This window comes from Schistocerca americana, chromosome 11 (assembly GCF_021461395.2).
Source record: "Schistocerca americana isolate TAMUIC-IGC-003095 chromosome 11, iqSchAmer2.1, whole genome shotgun sequence".
Lineage (NCBI taxonomy): Eukaryota > Metazoa > Arthropoda > Insecta > Orthoptera > Acrididae > Schistocerca > Schistocerca americana.
The window spans coordinates 81,642,991-81,660,831 of record NC_060129.1 but is presented as its reverse complement, the minus strand read 5'-3'; the positions used below and the strand labels follow the sequence as shown (position 1 = coordinate 81,660,831).

The window sequence follows — 17,841 nt, the reverse complement described above, 5'->3', positions numbered from 1 at the left end:
GCGGCACCTATCAACATTTTTTAGAACTTCCGCTTACTTTGCACTCGATTCTAAGCCGCAGACGGTTTTTTGGATTACAAAAACCAGAAAAAAGTGCGGCTTAGATTCGAGTAAATATGGTAGAACGGGGGGAAAAACGACTGTCTATATGCCTCTGTATTAGTCCTAATTTCTCTTATCTTGTCTTCGTGGTCCTTACGTGAAAAATACGTTCGCAGCACTGGAACCTTTCTGCAGTCAGCTTAAAATATCGGTTTCTCTACATTTTCTCAACAGTGTTCCTCAAAAAGAATGTCCTTTTACTTTAGGGGATTCCAATTCGAGTTACCAAAGCATCTCTGTAATAGCTGCATGTTGATCGAATCTTCTGGTAAAACATCTAGCAGCCCGTCTCTGAACTGCTTCACTGCCTTCCTTTAATCTGATCTGGTGTGGATCCCAAACACTCTAGCAGTACTCGAGATTGGGTCGCACTAGTGGTCTACACGCTGTCTTCTTTATAGATGAACCACACTACCCTAAGATTCTCCCAGTAAACCAAGTCAGCCATTCGCCATCCCTACTACGATCGTACCTGCTCATTCCATTTCGTACTGCTTTGCAGCAATGCACGTCAGATATTCCATTGATGGGACTGTGTCAAATAGCGCACTACTAATGCTGTATTTGAAAATCACTTTCTACTTATTCTCTATACTTTGTAAAGAGGATCTTGAGGATATTTGGGATACACCCTCAAGTGTTTCCAGGTCACATTTTTCAGTGTCCATGACGTTCTGTTATAAGTAAAACAAACCTGTAGCCATTTGTACCACTTTCTTTTGATAAGTTCAATATCCCTTGTTAATCCTGTTGTTGTTGTTGTTGTCTTCAGTCCTGAGACTGTTTTGATGCAGCTCTCCATGCTACTCTATCCTGTGCAAGCTTCTTCATCTCCCAGTACCTACTGCAACCTACATCCTTCTGAATCTGCTTGGTGTATTCATCTCTTGGTCTCCCTCTACGACTTTTACCCTCTATGCTGCCCTCCAATACTAAATTGGTGATCCCTTGATGCCTCAGAACATGCCCTACCAACTGATCCCTTCTTCTAGTCAAGTTGTGCCACAAACTCCTCTTCTCTCCAATTCTATTCAATACCTCCTCATTATTTATGTGATCTACCCATCTAAACTTCAGCATTCTTCTCTAGCACCACATTTTGAAAGCTTCTATTCTCTTCTTGTTAATCGTATTTTATATTATTACCACATACTTGAGCAATATTCTAAGACTGGACAAATAAGTGAATTGTGTCTCCTTTGCTGGTTGATTGCATTTTCCCAACAATCTACCAACGAACTGAGGACCAACAACTATTTTACCCACAGCTTAGCCTCTGTTAAAATTCCATTCTAAATCATCACAAGCTCTTACACCAAAGTTTTTGATCATGTCAACAGATTACAGTTGTGACTATGCTGTAATCATAGGACACTATTCCTCTGTATTTTGTGATATGACTGGATATTTGAGACAGTGCAGAGTACTTATTAAGCTCTGCTACACAAGAGGGATCCCATAAAAAATGAACGATTGTAGGATGTTGAAATTTTGTGACAACATTTGTAAGGGCATGAAGAAGAGAGATAATGGATAAATTATTGGGGGAAAAAAAAAAGAAGAAGAAGATTAATTTCTACATGACAGAGTAACATTTGTTAACTGTGTACCACATTTACACCCCAGATTACAAACTTTGCTCAATGTGACGGCCACCCGCATCCGTGACAGCCTGGAAGTTTGTACGGCTACCATTTCACAACTGTTTGCTTTTCAAATGGTGGACCACGGAACGTTCAGCTATCACGACACAGCCCGTGCACTGCTTGAAGATCACGCATCACATACAGCAGTCTCAGCCATAGCAACGGTAACTTCTCGAACAATTTGTGGCGCAATTCACTGTCGGTCTCTCCTGGGAACAGATGCCAAATCGCCAGTTATTTTCAACTTTCCAATCACGTTCTTCAACCATGGTGCGGAAAGAGGACCTCTCTGTATCCTTTAATGCATCAACACTTAACAAGGACCAGCAGCACCGGTGCCATTGTTTGGACAAAACATTTTTATAATACAGCGTTGCTCACCTTGTCCAGAACCGTGCTGAATGTCTGCAATTGCAATGCACACGGCCGCTCGTGTTTCGACACTTCGGTGCCGTACCCAGTACTGGCACCTAAAGGCAAGTCGTGATATTAACAATGCAACTGCTGCAATGCAAAGTCTGAACATCATTTCTGTAAAGTTGGGTACCCACACAGCAAATAGTTTTCCATCTACACTCACTCAAGTAGTGAAAGATGAAGTATAACTACCCTGTATAGCCTTATTGTTAAATGAAAAAAACACATACAAGAATAACAGTGTCCGATCTCTACGAAAAAAAGAATTTTATTTTCTATTTGATGTTTTGAAGTTCTGTATCACATTTTAATTTATTGTGAATATATGCATTTTCATGCCATCAGTAATTTTTTTTTTAAATCTTATTTTCATTAAAATATATGGTACAATTTATTATGTAGTATTCTGCCTAGTGGCAGGTCCATGTCTTTGTACGGAGAATTTCTGATTCCACTGTTCACTGTCTTCAGCTTCTTCCTTCAGTCTGCTGTATCTCCTTCCATCTTTCATGTTGTCCAGATGTTGAATTCTTCATCTTCCTCATCATGCGTTTCCTCTGAGTTTCCCTTCGATGACATCGTGTATGAGTCCCTCGTGTCTAAGTACACGTCCAAACCAGTTGGCCTTTCTCTGAAGAATTGTACGCAGAATACTTCTCTCCTGCTCTTCGCAGTACATCGTCATTTTTTATGCGATCTGTCCGCTTGATATTTTCCATTCTCCTCCAGCACCACATTTCAAAGCTCTCGAAGTATTTTTTCTCCTCCTTTCTCATGGTCCATGCCTCTGCTCCATACAGTGCAATGTAGCACTTTATCAGTTTTTTCCTCTATGCCAAACTCAACTTGCTGGTCAGCAGAGTCCTCTTCTTGTTGAAAGCAGCTTTGGCCACGGCGATTCTTGCTCAGATTTTGTTGGTGCAGTGGGCATCCTTTGTGGTAAAACTTCCCAGGTACTTTAACTGATTCACATTTTCTAGCTCCTGATTGTCAACAGTTATCTTCACGTGTTTCTCACGTTTTGATATGCGCATCACTTTTGATTTTTCGATGTTGATTTCCGTGCCGTGTTTTCTTCCCGTTTCCACCAAACTGTTCATCACGTGTTGCAGCTGTCTCTGATTTTAGGCGAGCACTACCAGGTCGTCTGCATACTTGACGGTGTCGATGAGACGTCGTCCTACTTTGAAGTTTCCGCATACTTTCAGTGCTTTTCTCTCCAGCATTTCTCCGTACAGGTTGAAGAGACTTGGCGACAGACAACATCCTTGTCTCACTCCCCTTCCTATTTCCACACTGTTTGTTTCTCCGTAGTTCAGTTGTACCTTTACCCTTTGTCCCAGGTACAAGTTCCTTATAAGTCTCCAATCTCTCCAGTTGGTACTACATTTGTTAATTAAAATTTCCATTTGCAAATATTTAAAAGGGTGATTTTGCTATATGGGGACAAACTGGAGGGAATAATCCCTAAGAACATACAAGAAGAAAAGTGAGATGATTTGTGTAACAAAATATAAACTGAACCTCCAGTATCTTCAGCATTCAATTGCACAAACCAAAACAATAAAACAACAAATATTTCATATCATGAATAACTGTATTAGTAGAACAAATATTTTCAAGCATCAATGACTGTATAGGAATTGGAATTATGCATAAGATAAATGCAGGAAAGTAATTTGGTTTTCATTAATCAAAAATTTTCTTTAAAAGAAGAGGAACTATGAAAGAAATGGGTCGTAAATATGAAACAAGACAACCGGTTTACAACTACAGCTAGTTACCTTTGCTCAACTCATTTCGAAGAGAAATGTATATACCAAACAAATGACCACAGGAACCTTTCATCCACGGAAATACGAACCATCTTCACTTTTTCAATATACTACAAATAAAGGATAAAATCTTATGACCACTACCCAGAAAGCAAGTTTTTGACAATATGCAGGATAATGCTATTAATGAGACATCAGTAACTCACAGTAAGTCTACAATTCAATTTTACTCCAGATATCAATAATTTCTCTTTTAGGCTGTAAAATTATTATTCTACTTTTATTGTGGAAAGTCATTCTTTTCGTACCTAGTATAATGACCACAGTTACTGTGCTTAAATCACAAAATGCTGAAAGTACAATACGACAGAGTAAAAGAAAAGAAAGTGCTACTGAAGAAGCATATTGAGCAATTTAATAAGCAACACTAAACAAGAACAGTACAGTTAGAAACTTTAGTTGCTAGTTTGAAAAAATAAATAGATAAATAAAAAGTTTAAAAAAATAGAAGAAATAAAAAGAATGTGTAGTGCAGTTTGTAAAATGTTAAGCAGCAAAAATGTAATGGATCTGTTGGAGTGGCTTTTGAAACTTCAAGCTAGTGGTAAAGTATCACAAGATTTTCAGCAAATAAGGAAATTTGTTCTGACCCCACACTTTTATTGTGCTAAAGCACATACTATTTACAGAAGTTTGTAGAATTACCTCACCCGAGAACACTTCGCTGCAACTGTAGAGACGTTTCTTACTTATAAACAGTGAGCATCACTTCACAGCAACTGAATTTGGGGAGGAAACCCATTACGTGAAATTTATAAAACTGCTTGTGAAGCATAATTTGCAGAATAAAACACTTACATAAATCTAAATCTTCTAAGCAGAGGGGTAAAGTTGTAAAAGAACTATGTACTGGAAGAAATCATATTTTATTTAAAAGGGGGAATGTCAATGAAAAACTTGTAAAAATTATACCCCCATGAAATGACCCTAAAAATGTGTGCCGATAAATTATTTTAGTGTCTTGTGAGTCAATATTATTATTACCATTATTACTGGAATATTATCAGAAGGCGGAAAACGTACGGCAGAAGACAAAAATAGTGTGAAAATTGATCAATAGATGGTGCCGTATGCATCAGAATATGTAAATGAAAACTGCTGTCATGCGCACAACGCACTGAATTTGGTATCAACACGCTCGGTACACAGCTTTTCCTCCTTTCGCGTCTGCAAAGTTCGCCGTGGCTGTCTCAATGCAGGATCACGCTCTGCTTGTAAAGCTGTAATACCAGAATGATGATTGTGCACACGTCGCTCTGCAGAAGTTCCGGACACTGAAGGGTTTTAAAAAGTCGTTGGTCTGACGAGTGCCATGGGCCTGGAGAAAATCATTCGGAAATTCGAAAAGACGGGTTCTTTTGGTGTGAAACCGGGTAGAGGTAGGAAATGAATTGATTCCATGTCAGTGGAAGCAGTGGCCACAGCAATGCAGGAGGAGACGGGTGGTGGTGTGCAAACGTGTAGTGCACGGAGAACTGCCCGAACATTGGGCATACCCGTGAGCACGGGGTGTAAAATCCTACGAAACATCCTTCTTTGCTATGTGCACCAGTTGCTTCCTGTTGACCTGCCAGCAAGAGTGACCTTTGCTTTAGAATTTCTTGCTCGCATGGAAGTGGACAATGATTAGCCGTGGAAGATTTTGTGGACAGATGAAGCCCACTTCCATCTGACGGGATATGTCAATACACAGAACTGTCGAATATAGGCAACGAAAAATCCACATGCAAATCAACCAGTACCACTTCATCCTGAATAGGTCTCTGTGTGGTGCGAGTTTATGGCAGCATTTATCATAGGGCCATATTCTTTTGAAGAGACAGGTGCTTCCGGTCCTGTTACCTGTACCGTTACTGGTATGCGCTACGAGTGTCTTTTGCACAACCACGTCATTCCAGTTCACCAATAGCGCGGATAGGATCATTTTTATGCAAGATGGCGTATCTCCGCCCATTGCAAATCCAGTTAAGTAGCTGCTGAGCGCCATTTTGGAAATGCTAGAATCATCAGCCGCCATTTCCTTACAGCCTGGCCGTCCCGGTCACCTGATCTTAATCTGGGTGACTTCTGGCTGTGGGGCTGTCTGAAAGATGTGTTCAGTGTTCTGTCTGCATACTTAGCACTGTACCGAAGGCACGCATTGCGCAACACATCCTGAACGTGACTCCGGAAACACTTCGATCAGTTGTGGAACATGCTGTTTCTCGATTTCAGCTTGTTGCAGAAATGGTTGACAGCATATTGAACTTGTTTTGCACCAGTTACACAGAAATTAATAAGTGATTTGATTTTGATTGAAGTTTTTCATGTGGTTTTTGGCCTCAGGACAATTAAAAACAGATCTTTCCCATCCAATGTAATGATGCTGTTGTGGTGGATGGCTTATGTAACTAACAGTATCACACCTGTACACCCATGCACACCGAGTAGTACAATTTCTTTAACGTCAGACATACACCTCAGGCATTGTTGTACGATTCATTTGTCATTTGTAGTCGGCCACTATTAAATTGTGATGCTTACAGCACCTCTATTGCTACACTTTGTAACTACTCATTTCGCATCTGCCATAATTTTCCCCCTTCTCTGATAATAATTTGTTGCAATTTGACGTCATTCTGACCAGTGGTGTTATTTATACAACGGTTTGAAAGTTTAGCTTTAATTATAATCACCCTGTATATGATCGTCTATTCAAACTGATGACCTCGGGGAAGATCAGTTTGGATTCCGTAGAAACACTGGAACACGTGAGGCAATACTGACCTTACGAGTTATCTTAGAAGAAAGATTAAGGAAAGGCAAACCTATGTTTCTAGCATTTGTAGACTTAGAGAAAGCTTTTGACAATGTTGACTGGAATACTCTCTTTAAAATTCTGAAGGTGGCAGGGGTAAAATACAGGGAGCGAAAGGCTATTTACAATTTGTACAGAAACCAGATGGCAGTTCGAAGAGTCGAGGGGCATGAAAGGGAAGCAGTGGTTGGGAAGGGAGTGAGACAGGGTTGTAGCCTATCTCCGATGTTATTCAATCGGAATATTGAGTAAGCAGTGAAGGAAACAAAAGAAAAACTCTGAGTAGGTATTAAAATCCATGGAGAAGAAATAAAAACCTTGAGGTTCACCGATGACATTGTAATTCTCTCAGAGACAGCAAAGGAATTGGAAGAGCAGTTGAACGGAATGGATAGTGTCTTGAAAGGAGGATATAAGATGAACATCAACAAAACCAAAATGAGGATAATGGAATGTAGTCTAATTAAGTCGGGTGATGCTGAGGCAATTAGATTAGGAAATGAGACACTTAAAGTTGTAAAGGAGTTTTGCTATTTGGGGAGCAAAATAACAGATGATGGTCGAAGTCGAGAAGATATAAAATGTAGACTGGCAATGGCAAGGAAGGCGTTTCTGAAGAAGAGAAATTTGTTAACATTGAGTATAGATTTAAATGTAAGGAAGTCGTTTCTGAAAGTATTTGTATGGCGTGTATGGAAATGAAACATGGATGATAACTAGTTTGGACAAGAAGAGAATAGAAGCTTTCGAAATGCGGTGCTACAGAAGAATGCTGAAGATTAGATGAGTAGATCACATAACTAATGACGAGTTATTGAATAGGATTGGGGAGAAGAGAAGTTTGTGGCACAACTTGACTAGAAGAAGGGACCGGTTGGTAGGACATGTTCTGAGGCATCAAGGGATCACAAATTTAGTACTGGAGGGCAGTGTGGGTGGTAAAGATCGTAGAGGGAGATGAAGAGATGAATACACTAAGCACATTCAGAAGGATGTAGGTTGCAGTAGGTACTGGGAGATGAAGAAGCTTGCACAGGATAGAGTAGCATGGAGAGCTGCATCAAACCAGTCTCAGGACTGAAGACCACAACAACATTCAAACTGACAGATAATTTAGGTGTGGGTTTAATTCCTTGATGAATAGCACAGGGTACAAGAAAGAAAGAGCTCTACAAGTGGAAAGGATGTGGTTTTGAGGGCAAGTAATGAGTCATGTCCAGACAGTTGAGTCGATAAGGTTCCAGGTTCGAGTCCTGTTCCAGCACATAGTTTTAATCTCTCACAAAATTACACCCAGCAGTCAAATGAAAGGCACAAAACCCATTCACAAAGCACAAGATATGAACAACTGGATAGTCTCCCACCTGAGCACAAGACAACTACATGCGGGAGCAGAATACGACGGTACTCACCGGTCGCATCGCCTCACTCCATTCCCCGTGACCCTTCTGGTACTCGCGCACCAGTGCCAAGTCATCCTTCACGCGCACCGTGTCTCCCACGGCGAACGTGTTCACCTTGGTGAGCGCCGCAGGGTGCAGTGTCCAGCGGTTGTTGCAGCCCTCGTAGCGCACGCGAATGTCCCCGCGCTCCGTCACCCGGTGCACGGTCCCGACTGTACCGATGTACTGCGTAGGAAAAAAGCGGGAAACTACTGTGACACTCATCTTCGCATAGCAATGGCTGTAGCAGTTGTTTCAGATAATTATTTGAAAATAATAACAGTAGTCATAAAGGTAACACTAAGAAAAAGTAACCTGCACTATTAACCACTTACCTTTATTCTTGCACAGGAACGAGCAAAGTATGCCGCCATAAAAATGCTAGGACGGTTTTAAAAGTAAAGTATACTTGTTCCTCCCAACACTTTCAAATCCACATAATGCAGCAAAACTTATTGTACAACATTTTTTGGCACCTCAGCTATTTTTTACACAATAATTATTCGAATTTCAACATTTGTCACAGCTCTCAACAACGTTTCCTGTGCCTTCAGCATAGTTGACTGCCACCAAGTTGTCGAACCAGTCAGTAACATCCACTTTCGCTTCATTGCCATTTCCATAGTGATTTCCACCCCAAAAAAATTGTTCAATTTGGGAACAAGAAGGTAATCGCTTGGGAACGAGTCTGGGCTATAATGTGGATGTTCAAAACTTTGCCACTTAAACTGCCAAACCAAATCCTTTGTCAATGCAGCAGAGTGCAGGTGAACAATATCGTGAAGAAACACAATGCAGCCAGACAACAACCGACATCGTTTGTTTTCGATGATGTGGCGTAGCTAGCAAAGGATTGGACAGCAGGCCACTGCAATTACGAACTGTCCTCTAGGCATGAAGTCAATGAGCAAGACGTCCTTTTAATCCTGGAACACAGGGCCTGTAAACATTTTGGTGCTCATAATTTGTTTCTTTTTGTTGGGGTTCATGAAATACGCTATTTCACTGTATATAATGAGTTTCCTCCAGGCCTGCAAAATAGTTGTCAACTCCAGCTATCAATTCTTCTTTTTAAGTGAATCTTTGTCCACCAAAAAAAAATTTTCAGTTTTGGGAAGAGATGGAAGTCTGACGGAGCCGTATCAGGTGAATAAGGCAGGTGTGGCAACAGTTCATACCTTAGTTCATATAATTTTGCCATTGCAACAGCACATGTGTGCAGCCATGCATTGTCTTAAGGGAAGATGACTTTCTTCCTTGCTAATCCTGGCCGTTATTCGTGCATCTTCTGATGCAATTCATCCAGGAGGTTAGCATAGTATTCTCCAGTAATTGTTTGCCCAGTGGGAAGATAATCTACAAACAGAATCCCCTTTGCATCCCAGAACACTGATGCCATGACCTTTCCTGCCAAAGGAATTGACTTTGCTTTCTTTGGTGGTGGAGAATCAGCATGTTTCCACTGCTTTGACAGTTGTTTTGTCTCTGGGGTATAGTAGTGTACCCTAGTTTCATCTGTGGTCGCAAAACGGCACAAAAAATTGTTTTCGTTTCTCCTAAAACAGGCCAAACATTGTTCCAATATGTCCATTCTCATGCGCTTTTGATCTAGCGTCAAGGGTCATGGCACCCATCTTGCAGATAATTTTTTCATTTCTAATTATTAAGTTAAAATGTGATATACCCTTTCAGATGACATCTGGCAGGCACAAGCAATTTCACGCACTTTCAATCGGCGATCCTCCATAACCATTTTGTGCACTTTCACAATGATTTCTGGAGTAGTGACACATATTGGCCGATCAATGCGTGGATCACCACCTAAGCTTTCCCGACCAAATTTAAATTCATTTGTCCACTTGGAAACACTTGAATATGAAGGAGCTGAGTCCCCCAGTGTATTCTGGAAATTGGCACGAATGTCCCTTTGTCCTCGGCTTTCATACCTTTCTTTACGAAGTACTTAATCACTACTCGAATCTCCGTTTTTTCCATCTTCACAAATCACTACGTGGAAACAACAACAGAGCGACATCACTGCCACAGCTCTCTTCCAACAGAACTTATGTGGCACATGTTTACAGGCAACAGTCCAATGAATGTTACGTCAACAACTCGTTGGACTAGCACTGGCCTCTCGTGGCAATTTCGAGAACTTTTCAAACCACCCTCGTATGAAAAATCCAGGTCTCATCACCAGTAAAAATGTGGCTCAAAAACTCTTCAGCATCCTTATCATACCAAGTGACAAAAATCGCCGCAGCTCCCTTGTGTGTTCAACCGTCAAATGTAGTGAAATCCACATTTTTTCTATATTTCAAACCACCACTAATAATTGCATCTGACATCAATAAATAGACCTGACCTCTTTGAGGACATCCACATCACAACTGGTGTCAGTGATTATGACACGGCTGTGGCAACAATGATTACCAGAGTACAGAGGACAATTAATACAAGCAGAAAGATATACAGGGTGTTACAAAAAGGTACGGCCAAACTTTCAGGAAACATTCCTCACACACAAAGAAAGAAAGTATGTTATGTGGACATGTGTCCGGAAATGCTTACTTTCCATGTTAGAGCTCATTTTATTACTTCTCTTCAAATCACATTAATCATGGAATGGAAACACACAGCAACAGAACGTACCACCGTGACTACAAACACTTTGTTACAGGAAATGTTCAAAATGTCCTCCGTTAGCGAGGATACGTGCATCCACCCTCCGTCACACGGAATCCCTGATGCAGCCTTGGAGAATGGCGTATTGTATCACAGCCGTCCACAATACGAGCACGAAGAGTCTCTACATTTGGTACCGGGGTTGCGTAGACAAGAGCTTTCAAATGCCCCATAAATGAAAGTCGAGAGGGTTGAGGTCAGGAGAGCATGGAGGCCACGGAATTGGTCCGCCTCTACCAATCCGTCGGTCACCGAATCTGTTGTTGAGAAGCGTACGAACACTTCGACTGAAATGTGCAGGAGCTCCATCATGCGTGAACCACATGTTGTGTTGTACTTGTAAAGGCACGTGTTCCAGCAGCACAGGTACAGTATCCCATATGAAATCATGATAATGTGCTCCATTGAGCGTAGGTGGAAGAACATGGGGCCCAGTCAAGACATCACCAACAATGCCTGCCCAAACATTCACAGAAAATCTGTGTTGTTGATGTGAATGCACAATTGCGTGCGGTTTCTCGTCAGCCCACAAATGTCGATTGTGAAAATTTACAATTTGATCACGTTGGAATGAAGCCTCATCAGTAAAGAGAACATTTGCACTGAAATGAGGATTGACACATTGTTGGATGAACCATTCGCAGAAGTATACCCGTGGAGGCCAATCAGCTGCTGACAGTGCCTGCACACGCTGTACACGGTACGGAAACAACTGGTTCTCCCGTAGCACTCTCCATGCAGTGACGTGGTCAACGTTACCTTGTACAGCAGCAACGTCTCTGACGCTGACATTAGGGTTATCGTCAACTGCACGAAGAATTGCCTCGTCCATTGCAGATGTCCTCGTCGTTCTAGGTCTTCCCCAGTCGCGAGTCGTAGGCTGGAATGTTCCGTGCTCCCTAAGACGCCGATCGATTGCTTCGAACGTCTTCCTGTCGGGACACCTTCGTTCTGGAAATCTGTCTCGATACAAACGTACCGCGCCACAGCTACTGCCCCATGCTAATCCGTACATCGAATGGGCATCTGCCAACTCCGCATTTGTAAACATTGCACTGACTGCAAAACCACGTTCGTGGTGAACACTAACCTGTCGATGCTACGTACTGATGTGCTCGATGCTAGTACTGTAGAGCAATGAGTCGCATGTCAGCACGAGCACCGAAGTCAACATTACCTTCCTTCAATTGGGCCAACTGGCGGTGAATCGAGGAAGTACAGTACATATTGACGAAACTAAAATGAGCTCTAACATGGAAATTAAGCGTTTCCGGACACATGTCCACATAACATCTTTTCTTTATTTGTGTGTGAGGAATGTTTCCTGAAAGTTTGGCCGTACCTTTTTGTAACACCCTGTATATGTTCCGTAAACTTGATAAAAAAATCAGGAGTGTCATATCTCAATGAGGAACCTGGCTGAAGTTTAAAACAACGGTTGACCATGCAATGCATTCGTATGTGCCCAGTAGAATAGTTCATAATGGGAGGGAACTTCCACAGTATACAGTCACTTTCAAGAAACTTCTAAAAAAAAACAGAAACTACTGCATATTGGAAAATGTGAATCAGTTCAAGTACCTGGGAAGTTTTACGACAAAGGATGCCCACTGCACCAACGAAATCCAAGCACGAATCACCATGGGCAAAGCTGCTTTCACCAAGAAAAGGACTCTGCTGACCAGCAAGTTGAGTTTGGCACTGAGGAAAAAACTGATAATTGCATTTGGAGCACTGCACTGTATGGAGCAGAGACATGGACCATGAGAAAGAAGGAGAAAAAATACTTAGAGAGCTTTGAAATGTGGTGCTGGAGGAGAATGGAAAAGATCAAGTGGACAGATCGCATAAAAAATGATGATGTAATGCGAAGAGTACGACAGAAGAGAAGTACTCTGCATATAATTCTTCAGAGAAAGGCCAACTGGATTGGACATGTACTTAGACACGAGGGACTCGTACATGATGTCTTCGAAGGGAAACTCAGAGGAAACGCACGATAAGGAAGATGAAGAATTCAACATCTGGACGACATGAAAGATGGAAGGAGGTACAACTGACTGAAGGAAAAAGCTGAAGACAGGGAACAGTGGAATCAGAAATTCTCCATACTACATAATAATAATAATAATAATAATAATTATTATTATAGGTGTCAAACACAGCATAGGACTAGAGATAGGGGGATGCTGAATGGAACACATTTGGTGTCAAGAGAGCAAAGTGTGAAGCCTTTAGTGTCTACCATAGCAGACTACTTTCAAATGCTCTTCTACAAAACCCAAAGAAAGTTTTGTAGTATGTGAAGGCTGTTCATGGCACCAACATTAGTATCCAGTCCCTTGTGAATGAGATAGGAACTGAAATTGAACGTAGGAAAGAAAAAGCTGAAGAAGTTTTACGTACTGGCAGTCCATATGTTCCTAGCAAACATTAAAGGATTATAGTTTGTTTCAACTTCCTCTAGTAGATCTTTTCTATTTGGTTTCTAGTTCATAAATACATTCAGCACTTTAATGCCTGTATCAAAAACATGAGCAGATGCACAAGATTTACGAGGGTCGTCCACAAAGTAAGTTCCGTTTCTATTTCTATCAGTGGCAGCACTACGATCGCAGTTCTGAGCACGGCAGTTACTCTGACTCGAGGAGAAGACGTGTACGCCATTTTTAGATCGCTGCTGCCGACGTGTGTGAGCCGAGCCGTGGCGCTCGTTGCCGGCGTGCCAGTCTCTTAGATATCCATTATCGATCCTTCGATGTTTTTTATCTTTGCTTGTCTTGTTGTTTTCCGGATTCGTGGGGCGAGTGGCAGTTGACGTTTGCTCGTGCTAAATGCTGAGATGCTGCGAGGTACGAGGTGGGAAGCCACCACGTACATGTGGAGTTGGTTGTACGCGGTCTGCCGGTTCAGGATGGAGGATGTGTGTTGGCTGCCTGGCTGTCTGCTCTCCTAAATTTACTCGCCGTGTCTTGCGACCGCTTAGCTTAGGTTGCTGCCTGCTGTATCCTACACAAGCCATACCGGACGTCCAGCAGGAGTTAAGCAGCCTTGTGTTTCCTTTAAAGAAAAGGAGCAAATGTACAAGACTTTTTGTAATCAGTTTTGGTGGACTCTTTAAGTGTGATCTTAGCGTTTACACTGCCTTTGGGGAGATGGTTCAAATGGCTCTGAGCACTATGCGACTTAACTTCTGAGGTCATCAGTCGCCTAGAACTTAGAACTAATTAAACCTAACTAACCTAAGGACATCACACACATCCATGCCTGAGGCAGGATTCAAACCTGCGACCGTAGTGGTCACCCAGTTCCAGACTGTAGCGCCTACAACCGCACGGCCACTCTGGCCGGCTCTTTGAGGAGAGCTAATTCTTTTAAATTTAAATAGTTGGAGTTCCCTGTCCTTTATAATCTTTTTGGGGTTTTATTTGAATTTTCTCTTTGGGGTTCCTTCCTTGTGCTTGGTTAAATGTTTACTTGTATAGCGGGAAGCGACTCCTGGTTAAAACTCAGAGAAGGTGTTTAATGTTACTGCCACCTCCGGTATTCGTCTTTTCAATTAAGTGTTGTCATCCCTTCGAGCGACCTAGTGTCACTCCTCGTTCATTAATGCTGGTTTATGTGTACTTAATTTTGAATTGGTCATTTGAATTAATATTTTGTAGCGCAATATAGCACTAAGGCACCCTCATTGTATATCACTTTCTACCCCGGTCTAGTAAGTGTCACGAGTTAGCTCCACTACTGGTTTTACTGATGTGCTCCCTTCAAAATCTTGTCTTGTATAAGTCTGCCCCATGTGTGTCTGGGAACACAGAGATGAGCTTTAGTGTGACTTCAGTGCTAGTCAGTTAATGGAATCTTCATTTTGGCTTGGCTTCCACTGAAGATTTTGAGTGGAGCGTAGTATGTTTGATTTGTTATTCATTTAATTACTGTAAGTTTGTTTATTTAATGGAAAGCAAGACATTTAAAGACTGTTGGTATTAACTCTCCTAGTTGCTAATTCGTTCCAAATGGCCTACTACTTATTCAATGGCAAGGCTGTTGATTAGTTGGTTACTGCGTGTACAAATTCACGCTATTTATTTGTTGCCAAAATTGTTAAAGTGTCTGTGTCATGATTCAATCACTAGCTATGTGTTCGAGCTAAATTGATATAAACCTTACATTGCCACCTCAAAATTTGTTGCCAGCAGAAACCCTTAAGAGAACTAAGTTTTGTCACTGCTTATGTTAACCTTTACTGGGAGCAATATTTCACGTAGTTAAATTTTGTCTTAAAATGTGTATTTCTCTGATGTAATAAACAAGTGGAGGGGGGGGGGGGGAAGAGGGGGGGGGGGCTGGTCCTCCTATTGTGTCCGGTTTGCAACACGTATCAGTGTGTTCCGTAGTGCTCCTTTATATTGTCGGCCGTAATTGAAAATGCCGCCGCGTGTGACATCAGATCTGTGATTTGTTTTCTAAATGCAAAGAAATTTAAACCAAAGGAAATTCATTGGCAAGTCTGCGAGGTTTACGGATAAACTGCTACGAGTGATTTAATGGTTAGAAAATGGGTCAGACTGTTCAAGAATGAACGTTTGTGGTTACTGATGAACTGGATCACACAACTGAAGAGAAGATTAAGCACAAACGTAAGTTTACACTTAATGCCCTTGCTACAGAAGTTCCGCAAATCTCAGGATCACTAATTCATGAAACTGTTACTGAAAAACTGAAATTTTGAAAACTTTGCTCACGTTGGGTACCCTAAATTCTTACTGAACAACACAAAAAATGACAGATGGGCAGTGCACTTCAGTTTTTGACACACTACAATGAAGAAGGCAATGGTTTTCTTTCTCTGATAGTCACGGGGGATGAAACTAGGATATCGTACGACACCCCTGAAACAAAACAGCAATCAATGGAATGGAGGCACACTTAAACCCACACAAAGGTTAAGGCTAAGCAAATCTTGACACCTAGAAAAGTCACGTGCACTGTTTTTTGGGACAGAAAGGCATTTTCCTGATTGATTTCTTACCATGAGGCCAAACAACTAACGCACACGGTTACTGCGAGACCATTAATACATTGCGCTGTGCAATACAGAACAAGCACCGGGGAATACTGCCAAAAGGTGTTGTTTCTCCCCACGATAATGCCAGACCTCACACGGCAAATGTGACCAAACAACTCTTATGAAAATTTCACCGGGATGCGTTTGATCATCCTCTGTACAACCCGGACCTTACTCCTAGCGACTTTCATCTCATCTTACACCTAATCTCTGTCCTTGGTGGTCATCACTTTAACAATTATGATAAGCTGAAAGAACATGTTACTACAAGGTTGAATAAACAGACGGCAACCTTCTATGAAGAAGGCATACAAGAACTTGTGCCACACTATGACAAGTGCCTACAAAATTTCGGAAGCTGTGTAGAAAAGTAGTTTAACAGTTGTAGATTTTTGTAAAATAAATATTTTTTCTGTACCTGTATATGTTTGTTTTATATAACCAAATGGAACTTACTTTGTGGACATACCTCATATTACAAGACCTGGACATTTGTTACACACTCGTCTACAGCGCCACAGTGTAAAGGAGATACATATACAGGGTGGTCCCGAATTCATGGTACAAACTTTAATGGTAGGTACAGGACATTGTAACAAGGATTTATTGTATAGGAATGTATAGTCGCAGGTGACGCGGTGAGGCGTAAACAGGGGAAAGAGAAATGGAGTGATCGGTTGGTGTCACTGCCGGTAGAGGGCAGTAGATGAACATGATGTATCGCAGTAGGGACAAGCGCCATTCACAATCGTGCTGCCGTAGACGATGGGTGACTTTACGTATGCAGAAAAAGCAGACATGCATTACATGTACGGCCGTGCAAATGGTAACGCCAGAGCTGCGTTACGAATGTATCGCGTGGAGTATCCTAATCGACGAATGCCGGATCATAGAATTTTTCAACGGTTACATCGTCAACTTTGTGAAACAGGTACGTTCGACGTCAACAGACATGACGCTGGTCGATTAAGAGCTGTACGCACTCCAAGACTGGAAGAACGCATCTTGAACATAGTGGCTGATAGACCCGAGTCAAGCACAAGAACTGTTGCGCGTGACGTACATGTGAGTCATCAGACTGTATGCAGAGTGTTAAATGAAAATCGCTTACACCCCTTCCATTTTCAAAAAGTACAAGCATTGAATCCGGCAGATTATCCTCTTCGCGTGAACTTCTGCCAGTGGTTGTTGCAGCAATGTGCGTTGCAGCCGGATTTCGTAGGTCATGTGCTATTTACAGATGAAGCGACATTTTCACGCGAGGGTGTCTTTAATGCGCACAATTCCCATGTGTGGGCAACAGATAATCCACATGCAACGCGTCCACATGCGTATCAACAACGTTTCGGTATTAATGTGTGGGCTGGTATTGTGAACGACTTTTTGATTGGGCCATACTTACTACCCACGCGACTCTGTGGCGAAAGCTATCTTATTTTTCTGCAAGAAGTGTTACCAGAACTGCTGCAAGATGTTCCGCTCGCCATTCGTAACCGCATGTGGTTTCAGCACGATGGAGCGCCAGCACACTTCAGCACTGCTGTACGGAATTACCTGAATGCCACGTTTGGTGCTAGATGGATTGGGCGTGGTGGACCAGTCCCTTGGCCACCCCGATCTCCTGATTTCTCTTGCCTCGATTACTTTTTATGGGGACATCTTAAGAGTCTTGTTTATGAGACTCCAGTTGACTCAGATGAGGATCTCGTTGCTCGCATATCTGTAGCTGCTGCAGGTGTGCGTGAAATACCAGGCATCTTTGAACGTGTACGCCAATCGCTGCACCGACGCTGTCAAGCATGTATCGCTCATGGTGGACGCAATTTTGAACACTTACTGTAAACATGAC

The 17,841-nt window shown here is 41.9% G+C and overlaps 1 protein-coding gene across 1 annotated transcript in view; it reads right to left on the bottom strand.

Moving 5' to 3' along the window:
- Window positions 1–17,841, bottom strand: part of LOC124553637 (E3 ubiquitin-protein ligase MIB2) — a 219,376-nt gene that overhangs the window by 106,573 nt on the left and 94,962 nt on the right. Inside the window, exon 7 of the mRNA XM_047127508.1 lies at window positions 8,210–8,425. Within this exon, the coding sequence (XP_046983464.1) occupies window positions 8,210–8,425 (216 nt within the window). The remainder of the gene's footprint in view (window positions 1–8,209; window positions 8,426–17,841) is intronic.